Source organism: Monodon monoceros, unplaced genomic scaffold (assembly GCF_005190385.1).
Source record: "Monodon monoceros isolate NGI ecotype Baffin Bay Population unplaced genomic scaffold, NGI_Narwhal_1 Super_Scaffold_18, whole genome shotgun sequence".
NCBI lineage: Eukaryota > Metazoa > Chordata > Mammalia > Artiodactyla > Monodontidae > Monodon > Monodon monoceros.
The window spans coordinates 75,099,915-75,120,912 of NW_021703774.1; the positions used below are offsets into that span (position 1 = coordinate 75,099,915).

Sequence of the window (20,998 nt, forward strand, 5' to 3'; positions counted from 1 at the left end):
AGCGTCATAAAGCCATAACTTCATTTTTTAACTGAATTAGACCTTAACTCAGGAAGGATGAGATAAATAACTTCTAAAGCTTCCTTCTAGTCCTTTCACAATTTGACTTTGCTCTTTTTTTTTTTTTTTTTTTTTGCGGTACGCGGGCCTCTCACTGCTGTGGCCTCTCCCGTTGCGGAGCACAGGCTCCGGACGCGCAGGCTCAGCGGCCATGGCTCACGGGCCCAGCCGCTCCGCGGCATGTGGGATCCTCCCGGGCCGGAGCCCGAACCCATGTCCCCTGCATCGGCAGGCGGACTCTCAACCACTGCGCCACCAGGGAAGCCCGACTTTGCTCTTTTTAACAAAGCAAGTATGGAATGATAACATGCCCATCCCAGTACTACTCGTGAGTGAGCAACAGAGCTGGGCTAAAACCTAGCAGTCTCTCGCCCTCCAGTCTAGGACTGTCACCAGCCCAAACTCTTCACCTTCCTCCCCAACCCAGAACTGCTCAGGAGCCAAGGAAGTGGGACCGTGCTATGCTTAAATCTCTCACTTGTTCTGGCCAATTCGGTGGGCCCTGGCAGCTGCTTGCAAGTCATTCTGCGGATTGAAATCACTATCAACAAAAATCACGGTATCTGCTGCCGTTAAGTTCATGCCAACTCCACCTGAAAACAATGCAGAAAAGAATGTTATCAGTAGCACATGGGCTAGGGACCAGACAATAAAGATGCAGGGCTACAGTGGCCAGATTGATAAATTGAGAGCAGCCAAAACAATTGGCTTCATCCTTCAAACTGACACCCCCATCCCCAACTCCAGACAGAGCCTTGGAGTGGTTAAAAGTCCTACCTGGGCTCCTATCACCTGACTTGGGAAAGTTTAACGACTGAAAGGAACAGAATGAGGGCAGCAGGGGCAAGGAGCAAAAGTGGGTACTTAAGTTCATGCCCTGAAGCCATCTTAAATCTCTTCTGTTTAAAAATCTTCATTGCAATTTGTTTAGAATCGTCTATAGAAAAGGCCACATGCTCTTTCAGAACCAGTTTTAAGTATGAGTGAGGTCTGCTGTGGGCAACATTAAGAGAAGAGCTCTTAATGTCCACTGCAAGGTACAACTAAGCAGTAAGACCCCCGATACAAGTTAATGAGAAGAGGGGATATGCCATCTATTACACGCCCAAGAGGAGCGGGGAAGCTACCTCCCTCTGACTGGAGAAAACTTCAGTTAAGTCTCTTCTGTATGTGTTTCCACATTAATCAAAGACAAGGTAACAAAACCAACCAAAGGACAAGAACACTCCCTGGGACAACTTTCCGGTCTTTCTTCAGCGCTGTAAGAAAAGGGCTGGGGAGGCTCCTTGGACTACAGGAATTAATTAAGAGAACCATGAAGGCAAATTACAGCCTTCTTTTTGATTAATGTGGAAACAAGTACAAAACTGACTCCCTCTTTGCAGGGTCATTACAGCTCGTTGCTGAAACAAGCAAGCCTGAAACGGCTTGTTCCAAGAGCCAAAATTAAGGACTAACTTTTGAGACAGACTACTGTCTCTATGCTGGATCTCAAGACAAGCCAGGCAGGAATATTCTAATTAAACCCTTCATATAAAATTAAAGTTGGAATAAAGAGATAATAAAGACTGATTACTGCGAGATGCTAAATTATACTTAGTAATAATGATGGCTACCCGGGTGCTGTGCTTTACTCCTTGCCAGGCACTGTTTCAATAAGCACTTTACATATATTAACTCCTTTAATCCTCGCAACAATCCTATTAGCAGTTACTGTTATTATGCTCATTTTATAGATGTTGAAATGGAAGCACAGAGAGGTTAAGGGATTTACTGGAAGTTGCACAGCTGGAAAGAGAAAGTACCAGATTCAGTGCCACATGGTCTGGCTGCAGAGCCTATGCTTTTTACCCACTATTCCATAATACCTCCCAGGCACTTCTTTCATTAAAGTGTGCTCCCTAAAAATTTTCTTCTTCTTCTTGGGTTAATGTTGCCTAAGTTCAACTCTTCTTCATGAAGGGGTGATACTTTATAAATAAGTTGTAGCCAGACTTCTTTGGGACATATTCATGAGCTATCACTGCCACCTGGTGGCGATATGACTCAATCAGAAATATTTGAAAGTTGGAGGGAAACTGCTGAATAAATGATAATGATGCAAATCTACAGCTAAAAAGCAAGAGCAAACAGGACAGTGTTTGGAAAAGACTCATGTCCAGAACTGCTTTGGCTTCTAAAAGATCACTGTGTCTCAACTAATTCTGAGTACTCCAAGGAGATTAGCTGAAAAGCAGAGATCTCTTTCTTCCTAATTTTAGACGTTTCAAACAATGCTGCTCTCTGAATATGAAGATGATGAAATCAGTAAAGCATAACTAGGGCTGTTTTCCCAACAGTGATGATGTTTGCCCTGATCCTTTCGGTCTCTCCTAAGTCTACCCCTGAGACAACTAATGACAGGAACAAATGGCTGAGATCCAGGGTGCAGTCGATGATCTTGGAAGTGAGTGGGGTCAAATGAATCTGACCAGATCTTCACAATACAGAGGTGAGACGTACACAGGCAGAACAATCTCCTTGTGGTCAAGGAGTATATCTAACACTTCTTTTTTATACCCTATAGTACTAGGCGCTTAATAAATGCTTACTAAGTAAGCCTGAACTCTCTTCTCATAAAGATATTGATCTCCCTTTATTTATAGAGGACACATATCCCTTCAGAGCTCCTGCATCTATTCCATCAAGATTTAGGTCTACAAAAAATAAAATAATGAAACTTAAGATTCTATGAGTTTAAAACTAACTTAAGGTCTGCTTGTTCCATGACATGAGAATAATTTCATCTCCAAGAGCTGATGTCGTATTATTTAAAGAAATGAAAACATTCTGTAACTGGTAAAACACTATAAATGTCATGTATAATATTTTTAACAAGTTTATACAGACAATGTTATAAATAATTCTAACAAGCTGGCAATTCCATTATCACATTTTTTAATACTAGATTTTTATTAAGCTTTTACAACGCTATTCAAGAGCTACTTGTAGGAAGGACAACTAGTAGACAGGTTGCTATCTCATTTCATGGCTGGGAAGGTAAGCTGTCTCTATCAAATGTGACTAAAATTTTGCAGAAAATCATAGGAATCTTTCAGGATAATCCCAGGTCAATAGTCAAAGCAGATTAGAATTACTTTCCAATGACCCCAGGTTTTAGCCTTACTTCCTTGATGAGATGAAAGCTTAGATCGGTTGGATAGAAAAGAACACCACGCTAAATAAAAGTCCAGCACCTGGATAAACTGATGTCGTCTGCCTCAGTTCCCCCTTTTTTACACTCCTCAGTAATAACCTCACCTTTCAGAGAATTAAGGAAAAACATACTAATGGTTAGGATGTAAAGGTACCGTGTCACCCCTTATTTGTCTGCTTTGGTCAGTGTCTATGCGGCCTACCTGCCCTGGTACTCAGGAGAAAAATAAAGATGGGCTGCTGTCCAAAGTTCTTGATGGCCAGGTGTCTCTCTTCTCCTCTCACGGAGCCATCCACACGCTCATAGCTGTAGCCTTCACACAGAGGGAGAAAACAGAGAAACATTAACCATTTCCAAGTATTCTCTGTGGAATTAAACACTGTCAGCTCAAAACCAAATGCTAATTTGTTCCTTCTCATATACAGGCATGCCCCTACTGTAAGCAATCTTCCTTTGGTTCTGAATACTGTTCTTACACTGCTTTCCTCTGTAACAGCCCCACACCCCAGGTAACTCTTCAGGGGCCTATCTGGACTGTTAAAAGTCTAGAAGTCTCGAGCAATGTAGTGGTCAAGGGATGTCACCTCTATAATCCATGTAGTCTTGGAGAATATCCAACATCTGGGTCATTTGAGAGAAAAGTAAAACTCGATGGCCCCTGGCAAGAAAAAGAAAAAGAAAACTGCCAATTCTGATAGTATTTAAGGTGGGTTTCGCTCAGGTGACACTTACCAAAGAATGCAAGTTTATAAAGAAATGAAATACTGAAGCAGAAATATAAATGTCATAATCATTTACAGAGACTTCTTCAGTAATGCAAAATGCTTTATGTAAGGATATAACTGCACATGTAGCTGTATCCTTAGAGCAGTTCTCAAACTAGAGTGGGGATATTCCCAGGAGCATGTGTCAATGCACCAGAGGGTGTAGGAAGACTGGATAACCAAGACACCTCTTTCTAGGATGTCAAATACTAAATGGAAAGAAATATACACTTTTAACAGCAAAATAAAAAAGATTTGTGAAGAGAAAAATGCAAAATTCAAATGTACAAAAAACAAAACAAAAATTGATAACCCTAAAGAGCTTGTGGTTGGGAATCTATAGCTCTTCTCTACTTGGGGGTGAAAGTTACTATCCTTTCAATGTATAGCATTATTGGTTAAAAATTCTGAGAAACATCACTTTAGAGAAGCAAGGGGCAGGTGGCATCTCATATCCCATGTGATACATGAGAAAATTTATGTAGGGAGAGGAGAGAGGAAAGGAGGAGGTAAAATGGATTAAGTCAAGAACAAATTCAAGGGAATTCCCTGGTGGTCCAGTGGTTAGGACCCTGTGCTTTCACTGCTGGTTGAGGAGCTAAGATCCCACAAGCTGCGCAGTACGACCAAAACAAACAAACAAAAAACAAAGTCAAGCTTAGAGCCCCATGCTATCAGCCATTATCTGACCATCATAGAGAGTGAAGTAAGTCAAAATGAGAAAAACAAGTATCGTATATTAACAAATATATGTGGAATCTAGAAAAATGGTATAGATGATCTTATTGGCAAAGCAGAAATAGAGACACAGACGTAGAGAACAAACATATGGACACCAAGTGGGGAAAGGGAGGGGTGGGATGAATTGGAAGATTGGGATTGACATATATACACTATTGATACTATGTATAAAGTAGATAACTAATGAAAAAGAAAAAAAGTTTGTGTAAACAAAGAAGCACAGCACTGTCAAAACAACATTCTCATTAGGGAAGCTAATTTAATCTGATTTTGCAATGGGTGTAGATGAACGATTATGAACAACTCCTTCAAGACTCTAGCCCCAGATTGGTAGAAATCGCACTGAACTTAAAATTGAGGACCTCAGTTCTAATCCCATCTCTGTCATTTGCTAGCTGTGGTGGCCTCAGACAAGCCACACAACTTCTCTGGGCCTGTTTCATCACCTGTGAAAGGAAAAGGTTGGAGAGAAGATATTTACAGGTCCTTCTCCAACACTAAGACACTTAGAGTAGATACACCATAGCCAATAAAATATAGTAAGATGTGCAGTTATTTGACTTGCACATTCCTAATGCTGGACAGTTTTGCCAAATCTGAGGTTTTAGGTTGGTTCAGGCCTACTTGGGTCAGTTGTCCCTAAGGGATAACTTTGAAATCCTTGGGAAACTAGGATTTTTCTAGACTCCTCTGTCCCTCTGGGGATCAGAAAGATCAGATACAGGCTGGACACCAGGCCACTGAACACTTAGCAGAACCTGTAGAGGCTCCAGAAGTGACTTGGTCATCCGATGCCCGACCCATGTCTCAGGGAAAGAGTCCCCAAGTTCTCCCTGGGTTCAAACCAAGCCCCACAGTTAACAGAAGTAAATATTTACTAAGCACTGATTATGTGCCAGTTCAATGCAAGGTACCAGCAGGAAATGAAACAAGAAATGCTTGATGTTATCTCTGTCCCTGTGGAACGAAACAATATAGCTGGAGTGAGATGGTTAATATACAGCAATTAACCAGACAGCAGATTAAGGCAGCACATTGCCAAGCACTGGATTAGGATCCTAAGTGCTGTATGAAATCAGGAAAGGAAAGGATGATTATGGAGGGGATGGTGTGGGATGGGATGGAATGGAATGGGGGGGGCAGTTGTAGTTGCAGAGAAGATGGAACCTGAATCAGGGTCTTGAAAAAAGGAGAATTGGGATTAGTCTCAAGAAACCAGTGAGTTGTTCCTTATTCTGGTTTTAACAGTCACCAGCTCAGAGCAGAAAATATGAAACTACCACCTACTTGGAATACAGGAATGCCAGCAGCTTATCCAGAAGGTGAAGTTTTCCACTGGCCTCAATCAGGTGACCTCCAATTTCAAAAGGCTCTGGTTCCACACCTGGAAAAGAAAGAACGCACTCCCCGTAAATGTGTCCCCAGTCAGGGCGGACTGAACAGAAAAGCCAATAGCCGAGGCTACAGAGAGGCCAAGCTCCTTCTAACTGATAAAGGGCCCAAGTCTCATATCTCTTTGAGGCATTTCATAATTATTTTTTACATGATGATCTCAGCACTGCCTAACATCAATCACAGAGCCTGGCACACCCAATATGCCTAAGAAATGTTTACCCAAGGAAGAAACCCACTCTTTAGGAAGCTGATGCTAAAGACCAAAGAGACCCAAAATTGAAATCTTCAGGCGCTCACTCTAGAAAACAAATCAAGAAATAGGCTTAGATGTATAAATGAGTCATTCTCAAGGTGGGGATAGTAGAATAACCTGGAGGGCTTCCTTCAAAATCGACATGTTCCCAATGCACCATCTCTTAAAAAAAAAAAAAAAAAAAAAAAGCTCTGATATGCACCTAATTAAGATTCTGTGACATTTTAAAACAATTCATACTGCTACTTGGCAAAGACTTCCTTAAGGTGACTTGGCAAACCCTCCACACTGATCCTATCAATAACAGAGCCCTCAGAGCCACAAAAAGTCTGGAATGGTCCCAAAGGCTACCAATCAGAGTGAATTTTAAAAAAAAATTTTTTTTGAATGAACATGAAAACACTACATATCAAAATGTATAGAATGCAACTAAAGTAGCACTTAAGAGGGAAATTTACAGACATCCATAAGATGAAAGGGAAGCAGCAAAGGAGGTTGAGAAGGAGCAGATGTAAGGCAGGTGGAAAAGCAAGAGAAAGTATTGTCCCAGAAGCCAAAGGATAAAGTTGTCTCAAGACGCAATCAATTACGTCAAGGTTTTGAGAGATTAATTAAAATGTGAACTGACAACTATTGGTTGAGCCACTCGGAGACCACTGGTGAACTAGGAATGGTAGTGATAAAAGGCTCAACACGTGGGTTCAAGACCAAGGGGCATCCAATCATAAAGAAATGATCAGATAATGATTCACTTTGTTATAGAGCAGAAACTAACACAACGCTGTAAAGCAATTATACTCCGATAAAGATGTTAAAAAAAAAAGAAATGATCAGATAAATTCAGATTATGAGACATCCCATAAAACAACCTGCCCTGATTCTTCAAAACTATAAGTGAATTAAATTTTTAAAAAATGACAAAAAGGGCTTCCCTGGTGGCACAGTGGTTGAGAGTCCACCTACCGATGCAGGGGACACGGGTTTGTGCCCCAGTCCGGGAAGATCCCACATGCCGCGGAGCGGCTGGGCCCGTGAGCCAGGGCCGCTGAGCCCACACATCCGAAGCCTGTGCTCCACAACAGGAGAGGCCACAACAGTGAGAGGCCCGCGTACCGCAAAAAAAAAAAAAAAAAAAAAAAAAAGACAAATGCAATGCATGATCTATGACTAGATCTTGAATTTAAAAAAAAGACAGACACGAGACAGATTCACAGGAGAGAAGTACACACATTATTTCCCTTAAGTTTTTACATGACACAGGGAGCTCTCCTAAGGAAATGAAGAAAGACCCAGAAAAGTGGCAAAATTTAAACTCTTTTCTATTGTGCTGAACAAAGAGAGGCAATTGTGAAAAAGGAACCACACTATGTGGGAAAGGCTAAGGAGAATGAGAATTGTGTTTAACGAGGCCTACTTGTACAGAATAGAGAATTTGTACAGAGAATGAGAGCATTCTCCAATTTCTGCCCTTGAGTATAACCATGTCACTCTCCTCCCAACAAAGGGAGGAGGTCTTCATGGTGGGAGGGGATGGGGGATGGATATGTTATCCTTTCTGCACCTGCTGTTTTGGGGGTTGGATTGTTTGTTTCATTTTTGCTGTTGTTTCTTTTTTAAGTGTCCGTAGCTCAAAACAATAAAAAAATGTAAATCAGATAATGTCACTCCTCTGATTAAAATTCTCCTGTGTTTTCCCATTGTATCTAAAATAAAAATAAAATTACTTTAAAAAAAGAAAAGAAAAAAGAAAACAGTCATAAGGGATGTTTAGGAGACAACTGAAGAAATCTGAATATGAACAATACATAAGATAACATCAACATAAAAAATTAACAGGAGAAAATGGGGGAAAATAGACAGTAAGTATAGGCAAATCTTTTGAAGAATTCTGCTGTGAAGTTGGCCACAGAAATGACAACAAAAAGTAATGTGGGAAAAAAGGGCACTGCCTCACCATCAAATAAATATGGGTGATCCACACACTTTCGAAGCTGGGACAAGACATTCTGAAGTTTAACTTTCTTTGCCATCTCATTTTCAAACGCGTCTGAAATTTTAAAGAGAGAGAGAGAGAGAAATGGACTACTGGAAAACAACAGAAAAAACCCTGTAAGTTTCCACACATAACCTTACTCATTTCAATAATATATCTTTCAAACCTATATTAACTTCCCAAATTTCACTGGATCGCATTAAGAATTAATAGCACATCGATATAACGTTTTCTTAACCATCACCTTGTTTCAAGAAAGAAGCCTAACTATAAAACAAACTCGGGGGTACTTTGTTACTCTTTTGCAGAATTCTAAATTTCCTTCTTCAACTGCTATTCTGGAGCCAAGGGACAAAACAGTGCAAATGGAGAGATCTGTCTATCCCTATCTCTCCCTTCCCAGTCCCGATTCCTTCCAGATAGTACTGGGCTGGCCAAAAAGTTCATACGGGTAACGTCTTACAGAAAAACCCAAATGAACTTTCTAGCCAACCCAATATGATTTAACCGAAACGTTTTGCAATGTGTTAAATATGTGTCAGGATAGGAAAATGAAAGGCATGACTGGGACACCTAGAAGAGTCTGCTTAACTAAAGGCAATAAGGAAAACCAGGAGCAGGGGGATGGGGAGGAAATTTCACAAATGCACCAACCAATAAAGTCTGAGTTATATTAAAGATACTCTGCAGCTGACCCGAATATTATTCAGAATACAAAATTCCATCCCATAGTCTTGCTATACAAAGTGAGTGTGATTATAAAATATTTCCTTGCATGCAAATCACATCCTCATTTAGTTTCTAAATGGACAAGTGCCCTCTGATTACCTAGGTCTTTCATCAAAATGGCCTTGTAGTATTTTTTCTGCAGTGCTGACATGCCATGGTATATCACTACTTCCGTCTTCTTGGGAAGCTCTGTGGCTACCTCAGCTTTCACTCGCCTCAGCAGAAATGGCTGCAAGAGTTTGTATAGTTCACCTGCTGTATGAGGGAAACACACACACACACAAGTAGTGTGGGACAAAAGCAAGACCAAGGCAATGAATTACTAGAGAACATACAACAGGTTTTTTTTTTGTTTTTTTTTTTTCGGTACGCGGGCCTCTCACTGTTGTGGCCTCTCCCATTGCGGAGCACAGGCTCCGGACACGCAGGCTCAGCGGCCATGGCTCACGGGCCCAGCCGCTCTGCGGCATGTGGGATCTTCCCGGTCCGGGGCACGAACCCGTGTCCCCTGCATCGGCAGGCGGACTCTCAACCACTGCGCCACCAGGGAAGCCCACAACAGTTTATTTTTGTTTCTCATTTTCATGCCAATTCTGGGTTCTAGGCCAGCACGGTAATTTTTCATAGTGTTTCTTCCTTATTGGGTTCTTCTTTCCAGCTCCTTCTGATTCTTACTAATAATTTCATTTGCATAGAGCTAGTCTGTTTCCAGGATACTTTTGCATTTGATCAGCATAACAGCTCAGAAATGTAGGGCAATAGGTAATATTGTCTCTATCTGTATAACTAAGTTAAGTGAAGCTCAGAGGAATTAAACCCCTTATCCAAAGTCACATAGCTGGCTCTAATGTTGTTAGCACTCAAACTTAGTTCTTTGACTTCAACGCCCTTGTTCCTTCCCCAGCTGTCGTGAACTTCGAAAACTAGCCTAAATTGGAATTCCACTGCATGTAGGATTGCCAGATATGGCAAATAAAAATACAAGTGCCCAGTTAAATTTGAATTTGATAAACAAATAATTTTTTTTAATATCAGTATGTCCTGTGTAATATTTGACTGGGTGTCATATATTTTGTCTAGCAACCCTAAACATGGGAACAATCAGAGCAGGTTCCCCAGGTAAATTTCAGCCTGTGGTGTGGGGATCTCTGCTGTGAGGACCCTTTCCAACTCACACTCACCTAGTACATACATACCCACTAGTTGGCATGCCTACCACTTGCTTTGAATAATCATCCTGGGATAATATCACAGAGATAGACAAGACAATCCTATGAGGCAGGGGGGCAAAGGTGCAAGAGGAAGACTACAAATGGTGACTGTACAAACAAGGAAGGCTTCCCCCTGTACTTCCACCACCATCCATCCCAGACTTTTGGTTTTGGTGCAGCGTTAAAAGAAACACCAGTGCTATGGAAAGCTGAATGACAGTTTCAGACTATAGCACCCACGTACTTTTCTGCCTCAGGGAGTAGCGTGAGAAGTTAACAATGTCCTTATAGAGATTACATGTTGGAAAAAAAAGGTCTGCAAATCAGCAGATATTATTTCTTCTGAAAATGACCCAAATAAGCGCGAATCATGTAACAAACAAGTAAGAGAGTCATGAATAGCAGGAGTTGGGAACAGCAGGAGGGCTCTGACATCACCTTACCTTTGTGCGGCTCTGTATCTCCCTGGAAGGTGTCCTCTGTTTATCGATTCTCTTTCTTTTCTGTCTATAACCCTTATGCACTAGGGAAGTCTCTGGGCCAGACCTCTTGGGCATGATTTGTAAGAAGGGAACTCACCTGACTCAGACTCTTTCTCAATATCCTGGTAACGCTGAATGAAATCTTCCACCTGCTCCTTGGAAAAGAGATCAGGCTCCACAAAACTGAGGAGAGAGTAGAGCTCTCGAAGGCTGTTCTGGATGGGAGTTCCGGTCAACAGGAGACTGAAGACGACTGAAAACTCAAATATATAAATAAATAAAGTGAAAAATCCATAACCCTGGAAAGCAAGACTGAGTTACCCATCACAGCCTTTACAAAGAGAGGCATGATTTAATGAAATGCCTAAAGGGACATGAAATTAGAAGGCTCAGGTTCAAAATGTATATAACTGTTTGATGTAGGAAATAATACCTCTTCAGTTTCGACTGTAAGAAAGGGTAATAATCCTGTGAAGGAGATACCATTATAAGGTAAGTAAAATCACATTTTGAACGCTAAAGTACTGCATGAGTATTGAATATGGGTACTGTTATTCAATCTATGTGGGAATTCAAACACACAGCATATACCCAAGCAGTTTGAGAAGCCCAAAGCAATAGCAGCAGGACCCACCACTATAAGCAAGAAGCAAGAATATCTCTTTTAAAAGAATGTCCTATTGTAAAACTTTACAGGTGCAGCCAATGCAAGGCATCAAGACTTCTGGACATTTCTGGACCATATAGAGTCCAAAATGGAAAAAAACTCTTTAAATTTTGAGCAAAAGATGGGAACACCAAGAATAATAGACTAATGAAGTAAAAGGTTAGGAAAAACAATAACAACAGATATTAGGTAAAGCAAAGGACAACCTCTGAACTAACATTAACAAGAACTTAGACCACTTGAGTTAAATAATACAGCACAAAGAGAAAGCCATATCCTATGTATACATGTTAAACATCAAAATACATTATGTATGAGTGTATGTATCTATATAGATACACATATACACTGCACTTTGATATTTAAAGTAATATATTTTTATTTTTTAAACAATATATATGCATATTTATGTTTGGGTATACATAGCACTGCAAAGGATGTGGCAGCATATACACCAAATGTTAACACATGCAGTGGAGTAGGATTTTTGGTAGCATTCACTTTTCTTCTTGTGTTTCTATATTTTGATTTGGGAGGGGGTCATAAGAAGATACTGCTTTTGGGAATTCCCCAGCAGTCCAGTGGTTAGGACTCCGTGCTTTCACTGCCAAGGGTGCAGGTTTAATCCCTGGTCAGGGAACTAAGATCCCACAAGCCACACAGTGCGGCCAAAAATTTTAAAAATTAAATTAAATTAAAAAAAGGAGACAATGCTTTTGAAATAAGAAAAGGTGATAAATGAAACGACACAATTAAAATTGATTTCAAAATCTTTTTTGGGGGGGCACTCTCCCTTTTTTCGTTTCTTTTTAAATTGTCTAATCAATGTCCATTCATGCCTGCTCTGCTTGCAGGACAGTGTTTTCATAGTAGTTCAACAATAAAGGTTTCCAATAACCAAATCACATTTTTAAAATATGTGCTCACCAAGCAAAGAACTAAAGTGACTAAAATAATGAGGTCAACAAAGATAATCAAGGTTGTCAGTCACTAAAATCAACTTACACTATCACATGAGTTAACATTTTTATTCAAAGCAGTGTCCATTTTGGCATCAAAACTTATACTCGGGGAAAAAAAAAAAAGAAGTCCAGAGGTGGGGCTTCCCTGGTGGCATAGTGGTTAAGAATCTGCCTGCCAATGCAGGGGACATGGGTTCAAGCCCTGGTCCAGGAAGATCCCACATGCCTCAGAGCAACTAAGCCCGCGTGCCACAACTACTGAAGCCCACACACCTAGAGCCCTTGCTCCGCAACAAGAGAAGCCACTGCAATGAGAAGCCCGTGCAATGCAACAAAGAGTAACCCTCCCTTCGCAGCAACTAGAGAAAGCCCGCGCACAGCAACGAAGACCCAACGTAGCCAAATACAAATAAATAAATAAATTTATAAAAAAAAAAAAAAAGTCCGGAGACAATTTGTTTGTGTACAATATTTTGTAAACATTTTTGTATAAAATATTTTGCAAATATTTTGTAAATATTTTCTACATTATTAAATATTCTTCTGCATAATTTTTCATGGCAGCCTTACTTTGTAAGTGTACTGTATGCATAAATTGTATAATCAATTCCTTATATTCACATTTAGGTTGCTTCCAACTTTTACAAACAAGCTCAAAACACCATTAGGAAGGAGGAAAAGGCAGTACCCTTCTCCCCACCAATCAATAAATGTGAGTAATCAGATATAGAGAGCAGACTTGTGGTTGCCAAGGGGAAGGGGGGTGGGGGAGGGATAGATTGGGAGTTTGGAATTAGCAGATACAAACTATTACACATAGAATCGATAAACAACAAGTTCCTACTGCATAAAACAGGGAACTCTATTCAATATCCTGTAATAAACCATAATGGAAGAGAAAAAAATTAAAATTAAAATGAGTGTTTTTTTCTGACCAACTAGTTGTCTGCAATTCAAACCTCACCTAAAAAGGAATACTTAGATGATGCAGAACAATTTCCTCACTTAGCCCCTCTGAGCCTTAGTTTCCTTATGAGTAAGAAGAAGAGGCTCTGGAACCGGCAACAGACTTTAGCTTCCCCCAGTCCAAGCTCAGGGTCCTTTTACTACACCTGCTTCTCTTCTCCCATAGTAAATCAGTAAACTGGCATGGTAGTTTATGAAGCAGTCTCTTATAAGGTTAGGTGCCAGGATATGACAACCTCTTGGGAAAGAGATACTGTTATGAGTCCCTAAAAAGAACGTAAAGGACACTACAGAGCAGAGGGGCCCCCACTAATGGACAGCAATCTTTGAGACTGTGCTAATAATAGACAGTGGCCATATCTGCATTAACACGAAAAACTGCAACTTTTAGCCAATAAATATACAATTAAAATCTAAGACTTTCTCCAGAAGACCTCTAAATTTATTAATTGATCTATTTTAGGATAGGGACCAAAATTCAGTGACAGTCCCAGACATTCACACGTGGGGGTCTCATGAACGAATAAGCCTTTACTAGGTCAACAAGGAGAAGGGCACTTCATACTCACAAGCTGTTCCACTGGCTCCTCAGAAAAGAGGGCATATCTAGGGCTACAGTGACATTTCTCATCTATTTTGCCGGAATGGTGCCAGAGATTAAGAGAATGAAATAAGATCAAGGGTGTCATACTCAAAAGTATGACTAAGACAGGAGAGATTGGAGGGACTATTCAACGGTGTGAAATCAGTCTCTTCACGACTCCGTAAACTGTCAAATTTTTTAAACAGGTAAATGGGGGAGGGGTACAATATGTCAGATATGTTTGTTACTGCAGACAGAAAAACTACAGTAAGATTATTTTTAAAGAAATTGCCTCTTTGAAGAAGATCAAAAAGACAGTTGAGGGCTTCCCTGGTGGCGCAATGGTTGAGAGTCCGCCTGCCGATGCAGAGGACATGGGTTCATGCCCCGGTCTGGGAAGATCCCACATGCTGCAGAGCGGCTGGGCCCGTGAGCCATGGCCGCTGAGCCTGCGCGTCCGGAGCCTGTGCTCCGCAACGGGAGAGGCCACAACAGTGAGAGGCCCGCATACCGCAAAAAAAAAAAAAAAAAAAAAAAAAAAAAGACAAGTTGAAACATTTCCAAAAATACAATATATTTTCCTGGGGTAGACTCTTACTCATTTGATAACCAGATTTTAGTAAACATCACCTCCTATGTAAAAGACAAGAGGAAGAAGTTAAGCCATATTAAGTACTACTTCTGTCACCATAAATGTTCACTGAGCCCTGCAGAAATCTCACTGAAAAAAAATATTTCAACTGAATTGGCTTTATACAGGACTAAACTAATATTTTTTAAAAGGGAGTTATATAAAAGCTAAGAGTATCCTGGGAGTTTACCTCTGAAAGTGTCTTATGCAGCAAGGAGCTTTGGTTTTTCAACCTGTGAGCTTCATCCACAACAAGAACACTCCAAGGGAAGCTGTGAGGGAAAAATCCAAGCTTTCAGTTTTATGTAACTCAAACATATATCTCACAACCAAAAGTCTTACTACAAAACCGTGACTCTTGCTAGGAAGACTAATAGCAAGTCCATTCTATTAGAAACACACCCAAATTGCCTTCTTATCTGAGAGCTAACCATGTACATAAGACAATCTGGATAAGGTAGTAAAATTAAGGAAATTTATGGGAAAGATCTATGCATTGAAGGCAGAAAGAAAGGAATTGGAGACATAAAGCAAAAGAAAACACTTATGACCACCTACTATGTGCCAGACACTCAGCTTGGGGCTTGAGGTATGTTATTTAAACCAAAAATATAAAGTGAGCAGACATTATTGCGCCCATTTTACCAACACAGAGACTAAAGCTCAGAAAGATAGATGACTTGGTCACGGTCATAAAGCTAGTATGAGGCAGAACTGAGCTTCAGACCCAGAAGAAAAGCCAAGAGACACTGGTGTCACAGTAACTAAAAGAGTATGATTTTAAGATGGGGACGTGACGAACAAGATCAAATGTTACACAGTAGGATACATCATTGTCTCTGTTAATGTGGCAGTCGTTGGTAGCTGCGCCAGAGCACTTCTGCAGCATAATAGTTACGACCACAAACTCTCAAGAGGTTGTAGTCATAAAAGCACATCCTCTGCATATACTCCTGGGAAGCTGTTTTTCCCACCAAAAAAATTCAAAATATGGAAAAATATGTATGTATGAATATGTTCCAAGCTCCATTATTTAAAACAGCAAAAACATTGAAAATAATCATAATAGGTCCAATAATGGGTGACGAAATACAGCATTTTAAATGATAAATATGATTATGTTATAATATACAGGCCTCTATAACTAAAAAAGGTATTATATATCTTTTTCACAAATGTGAAAAACATGCAAAAGATAATAAAGTGGAAGTTAAAAGGTTTTTAACTTTTTATTTCATTTGTAAACATTCTATACTGCCATTACATTATTTTTATACTTAAAAAACTAAATGTATATACAAGTAAAGCAGAATATTGGGAAGACAGTAGGTATGGAAATAAAAATCCCTCAAATATCAGAGGAAGATATTGAGCAGAGGTTGGCCTTACGAGGGGGAAGCCTTCTTCCTCTGAGGCCACAAAGAAAATCCAAAAAACGGGTAAAAATCCAGCAGGAATTGGGATCATTCCTGCTGGGTAGCAAGACCAGGGGCTGCACTGAAGGATAACAAAGAATAAGAGTGCAACTGATGTTGGACACTGGTCACGAGATAAGGTGTGAAAGCAGGTGCAGTACAGTGCCTGGCTCCTGTTTGAATTACCCTTCAAAATAAATTAGGTATTAACCTATTAAGATTATGATGCCATTATTAAGGTACTAAGAACTAGATATTCAGGTTTTTACACACCGCAAGCATCCAGTAAAAAGTGTATTCAATGAAACAGACTTCAGGGAGGTGGATCTGGGCTCAGTGAAAGAAGGAGGTCAAGTCACTCATCAAAGGACATGCCAAGGGATGTTCCCTGGAGAGGATGAGGCAGAGGGAATTCCAGCACTGAACAGAAAGTAGGACAAAGTAACTTCTAGTCCCCTTGATCCAAAGATTTTGTAAGTCTGCTGTCAAAAAATTTTCTGATTTTTCCTATTGTTACATGCACAGCCTCAGCTCTCTCTGATAAGCCTCTTTAGGGCAAAGATTGCATTACACTCCCTGGCTGTTCTCAGAGTGTGCAGTACAGTAATACAAGTATAACTTTGCCAAATACATGAACCTAGTTGCAGGGCAGGAATAAAGAGGCAGACATAGAGAATGGACTTGAGGACACGGGGTGGGAGGGGGAAGCTGGGGCGAAGTGAGAGTAGCATTGACATAATATACACTACCAAATGTAAAATAGATAGCTAGTGGGAAGCAGCAGCGTATCACAGGGAGATAGAGGGGTGGGATAGAGAGGGTGGGAGGGAGGCTCAAGAGGGAGGGAATATGGGGACATGTGTGTGCATATGGCTGATTCACTTTGGTGTGCAACAGAACCTAACACAGTACTGTGAAACAACTACACTCCCATAAAGATCTATTAAAAAAAAAAAGAACAAATCCGTGTTCTTAGAGTTCATACTAAGTAAACATTATAGATGTCTCTTTATTATTTAGGCTCTTAAATTCACCTGGAATGGATTGAAGGCAGATGATCTAATATAGAAAGACTGTATTTCTGCTGAAAATGTGAAACTCCAGTGCACCTAGATACTTTGTAAAGCTCTCTTATAAAGAAGCGCCCCAGCACTGAGTGGTGGGTTTGGAGGTCTGCTTTGCCATTTACTAGCAATGTGCCCTGGGATGGGTCACCTAATCTCTTACCTTTCTCATCTATAAAACAGATGATAATACCCACCTTAGGGTTTTCATGAAGATTAAATAGGATAATTTATGTAAAGTACTCAATAACATCTATCTCCCAATCTTCTTGTCTTTTGAGACTTCCAATGTATTGCCTTCTATTATGGATATCTCTACCCTTCTTACCCCTCTACTGGAGTTTATGTCCTCTTAGCGTCACTCTATGGTTTACTTTCCTGGTATTGCTAATAACTCCCAGAACAGTGTCTTTCCAGGGGACAGATCTTCAATAAATATTAAGTTGGATATTAATAATAAAAAAGAAGTGAGAGGGAATGCATATCCTTTTCCTAAGTAAGGTAATATGCTTACTTAAATGAAACTTAAGTGAAACAAAACACTAGATGGAAGTCATGAAATCTATGACTGAGCCTTTAGTGTTTCAAAATAAGATGAAAATAAAAATCCAACTCAGAAGAACCTGGATAGGAAATAACATTCAAAATATTGATAAAGCACATTGAAAAGTTTCCAAATATTAAAGACGCAAACCCCACCTAACCATGTCATAACTACACATGCTATGGAGAATGAAACTCTGTCAACATAACTTCTTATTCACCTAAAACTAGCTCTTGTTTGATTTACATGGTGACTGTTGTCTTAACCACATACTGCAACACCTCATCCCTATTGCCAGGTAGTACTAAGAGTTACATCTACGTTTCCTGTACTTCACGAGCTGAGGAGAGGCCTGAAAGCCAATTCACTGGAAAGAAGTATACTTAAAAATCCCTTTCTAAAAAGCTAATTTTATAGCACTCACTGCTCTTTTAGGATACTTCCAGGAAAAGGCTCAAATAATTCACCTGCTGTGTTGTAGTAAAATCTCCACACTGCAGTCCTGAAAGGTGTCTGTGCAAGTTGTGATGTAAAGAATCTAGTATCTATTAACCACCCACCACGTATACCTTATCTTATTTAATCCTCACAACAAACATCCAAGGTAAAAATTTCATTATCCCCATTTTACAGATGAAGAAGCTGAGGTTCACAGAGGTTAAGTAATGAACCCACAGATTTACACCTAAAGAGTAGGGGGTTAGACTGTAAGACTCTTCCCACGCCGCACACCAGATAAGACTCATGGATGACACATCAGGAAAAAACACAAAGTGCTAAAATGTGAAGTAAAGAAATGACTTTCACGATACATTTAAGACAATTTCTGAAGTAGTGCAACATACTCACGACTTTAGAAACAATGCATCTTTCAAGCAAATCTGTAAAATTAAGGAAGACACATTACAAAGACTGATATTGATATAACTCTGATATTAATAAGCTAGCTTTTTATCAACTCTCCTAAACTACAGGATTTAGCTAAGTCTTATCCATTCACTACATAAGAAATTCTGAGCATAACTTCTAAGTAGCACCATCTTACAGACAAACAAAGGGAGGCATGAATGAGTGGAAGGTCTTGCTTACAGTGACCTGGACAGTCTTAGCTTGAAGAACAAGGACTTAAACAGGGACTGGAACTAAGTGTCTGGAACTAAGTGTCCTCCTTTCCCACCCTCCAGTAACAAGAGATGATGCCTCAGCCCAAAAAACCCTTTCCCCTGCCTGCCTGCCTCCTTCTACTCATCGGCCAAGAGGCAGCTCAAGTAGTACCTATCTGGGAAGCCTTCCCCTTTGATCCACCAGGGCAGAGAGGGAGAAATAGCTAACTAACTTGGAGCACAATGGTCTTCCGCTTCCTTTGCTCACAGCTTCTCTGTGAGAATCTAATAAAAGTAGACCTTCCTCTCAGAACAATATGAACCCTCAAAAAAAAAATTAAATATAATTCCAGTAGATTCTACAACTTCTAAGGTCCCAGGTTAAGAGTTCTGGCTGTAGAAAAACAGATACCTCATAGGTAGTTAGCAGCACATGAAAATGTGACTCCTTCCTTAGGTCTTGCTGTAGGTGGGCTCTCTCCTCCTTGTCACCTGAATATGTTACACAGGAAAGACCTGGAGCAAATCTGAATCCAAGAAAAGAGGTAGATGAACACAAACATAGAGCCGTGGAAAAGGGGTGCACGTCTGGAAAATTACTTTTCATGGAAGGATTGCAGATGTGTAGACCCCAGGATGCCCTGCAGTCAGAATGAGTCCTGGGACCCTGAAATCTTACCTACAGTAATGGGTAAACCTAAGGGTAAGTCCCCGTGTGAAGAGGGAGACGTGTCAGATAAACATCTAAAAGGGCCTTGTGTTAACTGTAAAAAGAAAACTATTTTTCCACATTCGTTACTTTCTATGAAGTGTCACTATATCACTATGAAAAAGATGGTTTCTTCCTTAGTTCAGCAAAATTTACTAAAAATGAGTACTGACCTTCAAATTGACAAAAGGTAACAATAACATCCATTGGACCCTCCCCCATCAGATCCTCAGTCTCTATCTACACTGCCTCATGTCAGAGTTTTCTGGAAGAAATAAACTCACTGCTTAGGGCAATATGTTGTTTTATCATATTTCACATAGCACCTAGAAAACAAAAATGTGAAAAATAAAATTTCAGCCACATCTTCTCTTGTACCTCTCAATCTCTTCTTTCCAGTTGCTCAAAACAGACAAGGGACAAAGAATCAGAAATGGTCCTTCATCATTTAATCTTCCTGCCAAGTAAATGAAGAGAGCAATAGTCTGGAACGCAGAAAAGGAAGACGGTTTTGACCACATTTCCACATGAGAAACAACGATAAAGTTCCCACAACCTTGTAGAGAACACTTACAATCGCATCAAAAATAATAAAACACAAACACAAATTGTTGTAGAAGACTTGCTTTGCAAAAAACAAAAATAATGTACAATCCTCCACACATTAGGAGAGTCACCCATTCCTAGAGTGAAATCAGGTAAGCCTCAGTATGACTGCCAAAGAAATTTATGGTACTCAATTACATCAACAGTCAACAAGCAATGGTACTCAAAATTTATGTAACTGAACCTTTTATACAAAGGAAAACATCAGGAAAGACAATAGAAATCAATGAAAACAATGCAAATGATGCACAAGGTCAGGAATGCTCTAAAAACATAAGGTAAGAAGTATCAAGACTTGACTGCAAAGAGGCCCAACCATGTGGTGGCCTCTTGCTGTTGGCCAGGATCTCCTAAGAGACAATGTTTTCCTTCCTCTCTCCATGTGCATTGATGGTGCACCTTCTATTTACTAGGCACTATTCTGAGCTCTGGTATATAAGAGTGAACAAAACAAACAAAACTCCTAGTTCTCCTGGGGCACACATTCCAGTGAGGAAAACAAACAATAATATAGCCTCATAAACTCAGGTCAGGGTCTAAACTGAAAATCTTTGTAAAGCCCAATAGCCTATTTTAGGATATGGCTATACACACTTTTGACTTTTAAATTTTCTTTAAAAGGTTGCTGTGATATATAGAGAAAATAGCACTCTTTTATAAAACAAAAAGTTTGAGGGCCCACCATCCCCAATGGCTGAACTGTTTCTTAGAAAAATCTATCCTAAGGATATAATCCAAAATCCTAAGAAAGCTATACAAGCCCAAAAATGTTCACATAGAGGTTAATTTAAATATCACAAAAGAGGGGAACTCTCCATTCCTCATCTGTAGAACATTCAAGTAAATTACGATCAATTCTCTTGATGGACCATTATGCAGCCAATAGAAAATAATCACTGAGAAGAATATAAAATATAAAGAATA

The 20,998-nt window shown here is 39.9% G+C and overlaps 1 protein-coding gene across 5 annotated transcripts in view; it reads right to left on the reverse strand.

Moving 5' to 3' along the window:
* CHD1L (chromodomain helicase DNA binding protein 1 like) overlaps positions 1–20,998 on the reverse strand; it is a 50,958-nt gene that overhangs the window by 20,970 nt on the left and 8,990 nt on the right. For 3 of the 5 annotated variants that reach the window (XR_003794397.1, XM_029228184.1, XM_029228186.1), the window contains exons 3-13: positions 19,847–19,953; positions 19,172–19,286; positions 18,506–18,537; positions 14,824–14,905; positions 10,922–11,084; positions 9,231–9,386; positions 8,364–8,456; positions 6,049–6,145; positions 3,841–3,914; positions 3,459–3,569; positions 539–653 (exon numbers count right to left, since the gene is read on the reverse strand). Coding sequence is in view for 4 of the 5 variants with exons in the window: in XM_029228184.1 (XP_029084017.1) it covers positions 539–653; positions 3,459–3,569; positions 3,841–3,914; positions 6,049–6,145; positions 8,364–8,456; positions 9,231–9,386; positions 10,922–11,084; positions 14,824–14,905; positions 18,506–18,537; positions 19,172–19,286; positions 19,847–19,953 (1,145 nt within the window). In the remaining variant the exon portion in view is untranslated. The remainder of the gene's footprint in view (positions 1–538; positions 654–3,458; positions 3,570–3,840; positions 3,915–6,048; positions 6,146–8,363; positions 8,457–9,230; positions 9,387–10,921; positions 11,085–14,823; positions 14,906–18,505; positions 18,538–19,171; positions 19,287–19,846; positions 19,954–20,998) is intronic. The other 2 variants (XM_029228185.1, XM_029228187.1) reach the window with 2 other exon arrangements.